At 64.2% G+C, this 11,314-nt stretch overlaps 4 protein-coding genes across 4 annotated transcripts in view; all 4 read left to right on the forward strand.

Moving 5' to 3' along the window:
* AMSG_08891 (uncharacterized protein) overlaps positions 1-3,559 on the forward strand; it is a 4,095-nt gene extending 536 nt beyond the window's left edge. Inside the window, exon 2 of the mRNA XM_013898977.1 lies at positions 390-3,559. Coding sequence (XP_013754431.1) covers positions 390-3,543 — 3,154 coding nt within the window. The 3' untranslated portion in view covers positions 3,544-3,559. The remainder of the gene's footprint in view (positions 1-389) is intronic.
* Positions 3,560-3,854: 295 nt separating this feature from the next.
* On the forward strand, positions 3,855-7,163 carry AMSG_08892 (condensin complex subunit 3; the record flags this gene model as incomplete). The annotated part of the gene is made up of 2 exons (XM_013898978.1): positions 3,855-3,973; positions 4,040-7,163. The coding sequence occupies 2 exons, from the start codon at positions 3,855-3,857 to the stop codon at positions 7,077-7,079; spliced, it is 3,159 nt and encodes a 1,052-aa protein (XP_013754432.1). The 3' UTR covers positions 7,080-7,163.
* A 104-nt stretch (positions 7,164-7,267) lies between these two features.
* Positions 7,268-8,239, forward strand: AMSG_12210 (uncharacterized protein; the record flags this gene model as incomplete). The annotated part of the gene is made up of 2 exons (XM_013899032.1): positions 7,268-7,375; positions 7,607-8,239. The coding sequence occupies 2 exons, from the start codon at positions 7,268-7,270 to the stop codon at positions 8,237-8,239; spliced, it is 741 nt and encodes a 246-aa protein (XP_013754486.1).
* Positions 8,240-8,247: 8 nt separating this feature from the next.
* On the forward strand, positions 8,248-9,351 carry AMSG_12211 (uncharacterized protein; the record flags this gene model as incomplete). The annotated part of the gene is made up of 1 exon (XM_013899033.1): positions 8,248-9,351. One exon carries the CDS (start codon positions 8,248-8,250, stop codon positions 9,349-9,351), a length of 1,104 nt encoding a protein of 367 aa, XP_013754487.1.
* Between the last annotated feature and the right edge of the window lie 1,963 nt (positions 9,352-11,314).

Here is an 11,314-nt window from a genome sequence, read left to right on the forward strand (position 1 = left end):
TTTACACACACCCACCACCACCACCACCTCGCCACTACCTACCACCCCTAACCTTCCCCCCTCCCCCACCCCCCCTCCCGCCCACTCCCGCTGCCTGCCCCGGACTCTACCGACTTCCAACATGACCTCGTTGGTTGTTCGATGTTGTTCGAAGTTGTTCGATGGCAACCATTATTATATTTGTGGTCGTTGATGGTGGTGGTGGTGACTGAAGCCGACTTTCCGGCTGAGAAAGGAAGATTTTTCACTGCCTGGCCACAACACAACCCCCCCCCCCCCACACACACACACAGACACACACGCACTGCCACCTACATGCAATGGTTACTATGAGGGGGTTGGCTGCTGGTGTGGGAAATTACTTACTGTGGAAGATGGTTTGGGTCTAGTTCCGAGAAGAAGACCGATGCTGTACCGGCAGACAAGGCCACGAACGATACCGGTGCCTCGGTGAGCAAGGCGAGCGCTTCGGCTGGTGCTGCTGGTAAGACCAATGCTGATGCTCCAGCACCGGCTGATGCTCCGGCACCGGCTGATGCTCCGGCACCGGCTGATACTCCGGCACCGGCTGATACTCCGGCAAAGACTGATTCCCCTGCTCCTACATCCGAGGCTGCAACGCCCGCCGATGCTCCTGCTGCCGCTCCGGTTGCCTCTGCTGCCGACGCCAAGGACACGCCTGCTGAGGCTGCCAACAGTGCGGCAGGCAAGCCGGCCGATGCTGCCGATGGCGCGGCAGGCAAGAAGCGCCGCAAGCGCGGCGGCCGCAAGAACAAGAAGAGGACTGAGGCCAATGCCAAGGCCGCGGCCGGCGAGAACAACACCCCGGCTGCCGCTGACGCCAAGGCCAAGGCGAATGACACGGCCGCTACTGACGCCGGTGACGGCGCAGCTGCGGGCGCCAAGAAGCGGCGCAAGCGTGGCGGTCGCAAGAACAAGAAGAAGAGCGATGCCAACGCCAGCGGCAACGCCAACGGTGAGCGCAAGCAGCCGCCGCCGTCGCTGGTCCAGAGCCGCGGCAACGGCAACGTCAAGAAGGGCAGCAGCGGCGGCGACCGCAAGTCGGACTCGCGGCGCAAGAACTCGCGCAAGAAGAACTGGGTTGCGCGTGTCGACCCGCAGGCCGAGCTCGAGGCCATGCGCGTTCTTCTTCAGCGGTCAGAGGTGTACTCTGAGCGGCGCCCGCAGATCCAGGTCCTCCACCGCATGCTCGAGTCGATGGACCGCCCGTACTACTCCAAGGCCGTCATCTTCTGCAACTCGTCGAGCGAGGCCACCCAGCTGTTCAGCGACATGCAGGGCCTCTTTGCCGACTCGAAGCGAATGATCTTTGCCTGCACCATCCTCCCGTCCACTCCCGAGGCTGAGCGTCGCGAGTCGTTTAAGATCTTCAACAAGAAGCCGTCCAAGCTTCCCTACCTCTCCATCATTATTTGCACCGACTGGCTCATCAACTTTATGGCCCACAACCGCTTTGCCATCAAGTTCCACGACGTCGTCATCTCCTACGAGCTTCCGGCAAACATGAATGTCTACCGCCGCCGCGCTCTCGCCACCACCAAGTTCACTCTCGACCACTCCAAGCGCCGCCTCACCTACGCCACCCTCATCTCGCGCGACCGCGACACCGACAAGCTCGCCGCTCTCAAGGAGGTTCTTGAGGCTTCCGGCTCGCGCCTCTCGCCCATGCTCCAGAACTGGCTGGACAACCCCGAGCAGCGCTCCGAGCCGCGTGGCCGCCGTGACCGTGGCGATGACCGCAACCGCGATCGTGGCGATGACCGCAGCCGTGGCGATGACCGCAACCGTGGCCGCGACGGTGACCGCAACCGTGGCCGCGACGGTGACCGCAACCGCGGCAGCAGGGACGACGGCGACGGCGATAGCAACGCCCCCCGCTCCGCCCGCAGCCACAGCAACGCGTCGCGCGACCGCGCTGCGCCTGCTGCCCAGCAGCCGCACCAGAACCAGGAGCGCGAGCACATCCACGCTCCGCCGGCCCACCCGCGCGCTGGCGGCTCCGCCGGCCGGCGCGCCGCAGGCGGTAACCGCCGCAACGGCAACCCCAACTCGGACTCGTTCCCGCCGCTTTCCGGCCAGGACGCGCTCAAGTCCGAGGGTGCTGCCCGCCGCCGTGAGTCGCAGTCGCTCTGGGCCGCCGGCTCGTCGGCCATCCGGCACGACCAGCAGCCCGGACGCGGTCCCGCGCCGCACCAGCACCAGCAGCCGCACCCGGCCCAGCACCAGCAGCCGCACCCGGCCCACGGCGGCTACGGCCGGTCCAACGGCATGCACCCGCAGTACGCTGACGTCGCCGCAGCCACTCCCGAGTCGGCCGTGCAGGCCCAGACCGCAGAAGTCGCGCCGGCGCACACCCAGACGCCCGGCTACGGCGTCGCAGTCCAGCAAGTTCGCCACCGCCGCCGTCCTGACATGGTCCCGCCCGAGGACCAGTTCCAGCGCTACTCTCAGGAGCAGCAGCAAGCTGCGCAGGCCGCGTCGCAGCAGCAGCAGCAGCAGCAGCAGCAGGGGCCCGACGGCCCGGTGCCCGATAGCACCAGCGGCATGATGCCACCGCACGGTGCAGGTATGCACGGCGGCTACCCGCAGCAGCACCACCACCACCCGATGCATGGGGGCCACCCGCAGCACCCCATGCACGGCGGCATGCCTGCCCAGTACCCGCAGGCGGGCATGTATGGCGGCGGCTCCGCTGACTACGGTGGCGGCTACATGGGCGCTGGCTCCTGGCAGCCGCCTGCGGCTGCCGGTTACGACGGCGGCTACATGCCCGACTACGCCCACGGCGGCTACGGCGCACCTGCAGGCCCGCCGCACTCGTACCAGGCCACGTATGATCTGGCGACGTCGGGTCCAACCTCTCTCGGCGCCCCGCCCGACATGTATGGCAGCGGTCATGCCGCGGGCGCGCCCATGTACAGCGCTGCCGGCTACGACATGGGCAGCGCCGCTGGCTACGACCCGGCCGCCGGCTACGACTACTCGCGCTACATGCCGCCGCAGGGCCCGCCCTCGTACCCGCCTGCCGCTTACGGAGGCTACGACCCGGCCCGCGCCGGCCCAGCAGCCCAGCAGCCCATGCAGCCAACGCCGAATGCCTATGCCCTCCCATACTCGGGCAACAACCCCGATTGGTGCGAGGAGTATCAGCAGGGCCAGCCAGGCCCTGCCACAGGCCAGGGCCCGCCCGCCCAGCAGGCCGCCGAGGCCCAACAGGGCCAGGGCCAGGGCCAGCAGCCCGCCCACGCCCAGCAGAACTACGCCGCGCAGCCGATCTATGCGCCCTACCAGCAGATGCAGGCGGCCCTCGCCCAGTCGGCCGTCGCCCAGTCGGCCACCCCCGACGTTCGCGGCCTCTGGGGTGGCACCGCCGCCCAGCAAGACTCGCCCGCATCAGGCAACGCCTGGACCGGCGACCGCCCCGGCTCGGCGGCCTCCGGCCAGCCGCGCCGCGAGACCCCGCCCCCCCAGCATGGCTACACTGGCGAGCAGCGCCCGCTCGGCGGCAGCCGTCGTCGCTAGACCATCCAAGCCACACCACCCCCCTCTTCCCCGAGCCTCTGCTCCCCTCGTTCGGTAGAGGGAAGAATAAAAGAAAGAGGCCCGCCATGAGCCGTCACGATGCCAGACGCCAGCTTCCCGACCGGCATCTAATCGGGATCGGTCGCTCCGCTGCGAGTGGACCGTCTCGGGGCGGTGTCCTGAAAACGAGCGCTCGATTCGTGGGCTCGCGCTCGATCGCGCCACCGGTGACCAGCGAGCCGGCGGCAGCCACCTGCGGGCGGGCAAGACACACTCGGCTCGTGGTCAGCTTTGTGCAGAGAACCCAGACCATGGACCATGCTGAGGTGTACATCCAGCACACAGAGCTTACAACTCCACTGCTGAGCATTCTCCGTGCGGTGCAGCGGTCGCGGGCGGTGCATGCCAAGAACGTCCTGGCGGCACTGGAGTTGACGGCTAAATTTGAACATTTGGCGGTGGACGGCGGGGCGGCCGAGGGCCAAGCCGAAGCGAGTGTGCTGTACGAAGTGCTTGTAGACGTGCTCGGCTCGGTCGTAGCCGTGAAGACCAAGGAGCCTGCCGTGGAGCGGCTGGTTCAGTGGCTCTCGCTCTTCCTCGCCGAGCTCGGCAACGATGGCCTCGTCCTCGCCATTTTGGCGCGCTTTCTCCCGCTCTCCACAGCCGCCGCCTCGCACGTCCGCCAGCGGGTCACCCACATCGTGGGCACCCTCATCAACACCCTCACCGAGGAGGCTGAGATCGACGAGGATTTCTGGGCCGAGATCACACAGGCCATGGCCGACAGGCTCATCGACCGCATCCCGGCCGTCCGCGCTGCCGCCGTCGTCGCCCTCGAGCGCATGCAGATCCTGCCCGAGGACGAGGGCGATGAGTTTGACGCCGATGAGGAGGCCATAGTCCCCTCGCTCGACACTCCGCTCAAGCGCCGCAAGCACGCCTCAGAGTTTATGGACGCCTCAGGCTTTGACGATCCCATCCTCTCCCGCTTTGTCGCCCTCCTCCAGGCCGACTCGTCCAAGCACGTCCGCGCCGCCGTCCTCCACAAGCTCGCACTTGCGCCGTCGACGCTCCCGCTTGTCATCGAGCGGACTCGCGATGTTGACGCCAAGGTCCGCAAGGCTGCCTACGCCGTTCTCGCTGCCAAGGTCGACATGCGTGGGCTCAACATTGCCCAGCGGGTGACGCTCCTCGACTCGGGCCTTCGCGACCGCGACGACGCCGTCCGCAACGCCGCGCTCTCCATGATGTACACTGGGTGGCTCAAGGAGTGCTTCGAGGGTGATGTGACAGGCTTTCTCGACGCCCTCGACGTCATCGAGTACGAGGAGAAGCTGGTGCCGGCTCTTGCGGCGCTCTTTGCCCGTGACGCCACCAACGGTAACCCGGCCGACGTGGTCTTCAAGCCGCCGTTTGAGATGGAGCAGCTGGCCAAGTTTGGCGACGCTCTTGCCCTTACTCCCGAGACCGCCCTCTACTGGCGTGTTCTTGCCAGCTGGGCGCTCAACACTCCACGCAAGGCTGCCGGCGCGCTGGCGGCGAGCCACGAGATGCTGCTGCCCTCCATCTCTGACTTTACCTCGCTCATTTGCGGGTACTACAATCAAGCGCTCGCCCTCTCGCAGCAGCTCGGCGCACTCGGAGGTGACTCGTCCGGCTCGGATTCGGACGCCGAGGCCGATGACGACGTCCGCGAGGCGCTGGAAGAGAACTACGAGGCCATGGTCTTTGTGACCAAGCAGCTGCTCATTCTCGGCAAGGAGCTTGACTTTTCCGACGAGGCCGGCCGCCGCATGCTCTCCTCCTTCCTCCGCCAGCTCTTTGTCGCTACAATCGACCACGACGAGTCACTCTTCGCCGCCTCGCTCCTCGGCCCGGCCGCTCAGCTCCTGTTCACGGTCCACAGTGACGAGATCGGCCAGCTGACCGTCGTCACCGGCATTGTCGGCGACCTTATGGAGGCGGTGGAGGAGACCGGCGATCAAGACGCGGTGCTCGAGACCGAGTTTGAGCTCACACCCGAGCTCAAGGAGAAGGAGCGCAAGCTCAAGCTCACCGTCGCCTCCATCCACGTCAAGTTGCAGGAGGCGGCAGACGCCAAGCGCGCCGCAGTCAGCTGCGAGGACTTTGACGGCGCCGCCGCCGCCAAGGCCACCATCGACGAGCTGCTTCTTGCCGAGGCCGCCGCCCAGGTTGAGTTTGAGACTGAGGTCGACAGCGCCAAGGCCAAGTTTGTGCGCTCCAACCGCAAGTCCGCCGACGAGCTCGCCCTCGACACCGAGTCGGCCTACTGCCGCGCCCTCGCCGTCGTCAACGAGCTCTACCGCGCTACCGAAGCCACCATGGAGTCGCCGCTACTGCGGTCGCTGCAGGACACACTGGTCCTTCCGTCGGTGACCTCCCCGGTCCCGGCCGTCCGCGCCGCTGCGCTCCGTGCCGCCGCTACCTCGCTCGTCCTCTACCACGATGCCCCAGGCTCGCTGGTCTTCCTCTTTGCCCAAGTCCTCCGCAACGACATGCCTGCGCTGCAGCGCGTTGCCCTCGAGGCGCTCTGTGACGGCATGCTCAAGTTTGGCGCGCAGCTCGAGTTTATGGACGATGTTGAGTCGGATGATGAGGCCGACGAGGCTGCGGCCGATGCGAGCGCCGGCGCTGTGGCAGTGATTGACCTCGTCCGCCCCTACCTCGATGAGGAGAGCGTCAAGCTGCGCGGCGCCGCTGTCCGCGGCTTTGCGCGGCTGCTTCTCTTTGCCCGGATCCCGGCCGACGCCGCCGCAAGCGTTGGCGCCCAAATGGTCGAGCTGTTCTTCTCGCCGGTCACAGAGACTGACTTTGAAGTCCGGCAGTGCCTCTCGGTCTTCTTCCCGCACTTTGCTGGCTCTGCGGCCGGCAAGGCCGTTCTCCGTGCCGCCGTTGACGGCGCCATGGCTCGGCTCTTCTCTGCCACCCGCTCGGACCCGGCCAAGTCGATCTCGCTCTACACCGTCCTCCAGTTTGGTCTCTCGCTGCTGGGCGCTGGCCTTGAGGCCAACTCAGTCCGCGACTTGCACTCGGTTCTTGCCGACGCATGGCTCAACACCGTTCTCGAGTGGCTCTCCTCCAAGGAGTTTGCTGTCACCAACGTCCGCCGGGCCAAGGCCTGCATCAAGGACCTCGCCCGCGCCATCAACCTGCTCGATGCCCACCCTTCCGCCGAGCTGGCCACCCTCGCCGCCACGGTTGTCGAGGAGCTGGCCGACTCGGATTGCAACGTTGCGGCGCGGACAGCAGCCAAGGTAGTTGCGCGACTGACGCCCGAGGTCGAGCCTGAGGCCGAGGCCGAGGCCGAGGCCGAAGCCGAAGCCGAGACTGAGGTTCACGATGCTGAGTCCAAGGCCTCGGACCACGGCGACGAGGATGCCCAGGATGAGGGCAAGGACGACGTCGACGCTGTTGATGCCAAGCGAGCCGAGGTGTCACCTGCCAAGAGCTCGAAGCGGGCCCAGGGCGGAAGGCGGAGCAAGGGCGACACCGTCCTCGCCGAGATCAACGCCTAGCAAGAGTTTGAGACTCTGCCATGCTATGCTGCTCTCTGGTCTGCCGCCTCAGCAGCCGCCATCACTAACACTGTAATCTGGTTCACCTGGTGACTCCCAGCCAATAGCATTGCCGTCAGCCAGCCAGCCAAGGACTACGCCTACCACGGCCTTGGACGACACCTCACTCTCGAGCCTCGCCACTCGCCATGCCTGTGGAAGAGGTCGAGTCGACACCGCTTCTGTTTTCCCAGATCCAGCGGACACATGACAGCATCAAGAGCAGTCACCATGATCCTGTGGCATCAGGTGGCTTGGTATGTCATCATGGCGGCGGTGGGCGGGAAGTACGGCGGGTGACCGTCACGTGACACCGAGCCGAAGACTAGGAGGGCGGGGGGGGGGGGGGGGGGGGGGGGATTGTGAGGGGCTGCCATGTGGGATGTGTTGTGATAAAGAAGAGGAAAATTAGATAGAGGTGTGACTCATGGAGGTCAGTATGTGTGTGGTGGATATGGGTGGTGTGGGTGGACGTTTGTGTGAGATAGAGCAAGTCACAGATGGCGCTGTACTGCCTGCCATCGTTTGCCTTTGCGGCTGGCACCAACTTTATGAACCTCTATCAATTCCGATACTACTCGGATACGTACAATGTGCCTCTGCGGAACCTCAATGTTGCCTTTGTTGTCCTTCAGCTGTTTCTCTTTGTGGGCGATCCACTGCTGGGTTGGTACACTGACACGGCACAGACAAGATTCGGTCGCCGTCGTCCCTTTATCGCCATCTTTGGCCCGCTCCTCATGCTCATCGTCTTTCTCGGCATGTACCCCATCGTAGACTCGTCCCAGCTCATCCTTACCATCTGGTTCGGTGCTTCGTACATGCTCAACAACCTGGTGACTCTGCTGTATCTCTCGCCGTACCAGGCGCTGGGCATCGAGCTGACGCTTGACTCGCGCGAGCGGAACAAGCTCTTTGGCGTGACGCAGACTCTGTACCAGCTCGGGGTAGTGGTCTCGACCGCGCTGCCGGAGGCGCTCGTCTACTGGGCCTCGTCGCGGCGCGAGGTGTACATGTGGTTCGGCGCCGGCGCCGGCGTGGTCGGCGTGGCCACCATGCTCACGCTGGTGTTCTCGGTCAAAGAGCGGTCGGACTTTCGGTGGAGACGCCGACGCCGCTGATTCCCGGGATGATCCGAACGCTGCAGAACCCGGCGTTTGGCACGCTCCTCATCACCATCACCTTTCTCAACTGCCAGCCGTACTACCTGGTCATTCTTCCATACTGGGTCAAGTACTCGCTCGAGCTGGACTCGTTCTGGCAGGCTGCGATCATGACGACGTATATGACAGGCGCCTTTGTGTTTATTCCATTCTGGACATGGCTGGCGGCGCGGGTTGGCAAGAAGCGCACGTATTTGCTGTCGATGGGCGTGGCGGTGGTGGCGTTCTCGACGATTGTGCTGGTGCGGTCAGGCGACAAGGTGGCCGCGGTGTTAGTCTCGTTTTGCGCCGGAGCGTCGGGCCTCTCGCTCAACGCGTACAACTTTCTCTTCCAGTCGCTGCTTGCGGACATCATCGAGTACGACGAGCTGCGGACCGGCGTCCGCCGCGAGGCGCAGTACGCCAACATGGTCCAGGTCTTCAACGCGTTGACCTCGGTCATGTCGGTCTCGCTCCCGCTGTTTATCATGGACTCGGTCGGCTTCCACGCCAACGAAGACCAGCCGGCCAAGGTCCGGCACACCATCTCAGCGCTGCTTGGTCCGGGCTGCGCCGTATACGTGGCCCTGGCCGCGCTCTCATTCGTCTTTTACCCCATCACCACACTCGTTCATGAGCGCATCCGCGACGGGCTCGACCTCCACGCCACCGGACAGCCTGCACTCGACCCAGTGACTGGTGAGATGGTTCTTGCGCCCGGCTCGACAACCTCGGTGGTCGACAGTGACGTCGCATGGTTCCTCGACAACTTTTCCGCTTTGAGCTCCGCTGGGCCCTCCTCCGCAACTCGAAGCAGGTGCCCAAGCGCGGACTGTTCCGCCTCGTCATGGCCTGGATTGCACTCACCACCGCCACTACTGTTGGCTCGATCGTCTGGATCCTGCAGAACGTCGACCGCTACATGGAGGTCGGCTCGTTTATCGCCATGGTCTCACTCGCCTGGCTCATCTTTAACCTCTGCCGCATTGCTCCGGCGCTCAAATTTGCGCGCGCGCCCATGCCGTGGGCCATCATCCACCACCACGTCGTCAATGGCAACAACTTGGTGGCCAAGAGCATGTAGCCTGTGACAGCAATTGAAGGCTCTTGCTCGCGGCTTACCTGCGGCTCCTGGCCTTGGACTTGGATTTGGCCTTGGACTTTGCCTTGTCTTTGGTGTGGCCGCGCCATGGCTGATCGGAGAGGCCTGAAATCGGCTCGGAGCTTTCCGAGTTGTCCGAGAACTTGGGAGCTTTGCGGCCCTTAAAGTCGCCGAGGTAGTCTGCGTTGATGGCCGGCATGGGCGACTCCGAGCCGTCATCGGACGAGCTCGCCTTGCCCTTGCCCTTGTCCTTTCCCTTGCCCTTGCCCTTGCCTTTTCCCTTGCCCTTGCCCTTGCCCTTGCCCTTTCCCTTGCCCTTTCCCTTGCCCTTGCCCTTGCCCTTTCCCTTGCCCTTTCCCTTGCCCTTGCCCTTGCCCTTGCCCTTGCCCTTGCCCTTGCCCTTGCCCTTGCCCTTGCTCTTACCCTTGACCTTGCCCTTGGATTGGGGCCGCCGCGGACCAGCCGAGCCATCACTACCGCTCTCGGACTCGTTGTCGAGTGAAGAGAAGAGCGTGCCAACCCTGGCGTTGAGCGCATCCAGCTGGGCTTGGACCTGAGTGGCGTTATCGTCCAGAGCCGACTCGAGGGCTTCGACCTGCAGGGCCAGCTCCCACAACTCCTTGCGGATCTCGTTGGACAGATGCTTCGGCGGGCGCGGAAACAGATGGCTTCCCGACGAGTACGCCAGCGACGAGACGGACGAAGACGATCCAGCCGATGATGATGATGATGCGGCTGACGATGATGATGCGGCTGAAGATGATGCGGCCGACGACGACTTGCGGCGGCTGGCCTTGGACTTGGCCTTGGACTTGGCCTTGGGCTTGGCCTTGGGCTTGGCCTTGGCCTTGGCCTTGGAAGACTTGTTCTTGCCCATGGTTATAGGTGGTATGGGTAGTTGGGTGGTATGTGCGGAGGTGTGGGGTGGGCTGGGGGGGCGGAGTGGGTGGTTGTGAGAGGGGTGGCTGAGTTGGGTGTCGGTGCCGGTGTCTGTACGGTCTGGCAGCAGCCACCGGTGACCAGCCACTTGATAGCCGCAGCGGGACAAGTGGGGCAAAAGGGGGGGGGGGGGGGGGGGAGGGGGTTGACTGTGATGGTGGGAGTTGTGTATATCATGAGCACCGTCACCATTACTATCATATCATACCCATCATCATGCTCATTGTCATCAGTATCATCACATCACCATCACCATCACCATCACCACCACCATGCCCACCACCATCACCATCACCATCACCACCACCATGCCCACCACCATCACCATCACCATCACCACCACCATGCCCACCACCATCACCATCACCATGCCCATCACCATCACCACCCCCACCCCCACCCCCACCATCACCATGCCCACCACCACCACCATGCCCATCACCATGCCCATCACCACCATCACCATGCCCATCACCATGCCCATCACCATCACCACCCCCACCCCCACCCCCACCATCACCATGCCCATCACCATGCCCATCACCATCCCCCCTCCCCCTCATCCGCCAATCACGGCTGACAGCCCTCGCTGAGTCACACCCCACTCAGACACCTGCCCCCTTGCCACCCTCCCTGAAAACACTTTGAAGGGAGTGATGGAGGCTTCGATCCGCCCCTCCCTCTGTCGTAGTTCAGGGCAGTTGGGCCTGAGTGTGCAGATCGCACTGTACCCACAGCTCATTTCAAGTCCCCCCGTAATAACCCCTACAACCTGCAAGCCGCTTGAAACCTAAGCGGACTTAACAATTGATCCTTCTTGAGACAATCCATTGAGAGCCTCTGGCCGAATGCACACGCTAGACACGAGACCACGGTCCCGCGGCAGAAGAGAGATGGCGAGATCCCTCCTCGCGCGGGTGCATTTCCTCACCCCCGTCGCTACAACCCACACCCAACGCGCTGCCGCCTCCGCGATCGCCTCACGCCGCGGACGACAACTGACAATAAAGGAC

The sequence above is a fragment of the Thecamonas trahens genome (assembly GCF_000142905.1).
Source record: "Thecamonas trahens ATCC 50062 unplaced genomic scaffold supercont1.49, whole genome shotgun sequence".
In the NCBI taxonomy this organism is placed as follows: domain Eukaryota; order Apusomonadida; family Apusomonadidae; genus Thecamonas; species Thecamonas trahens.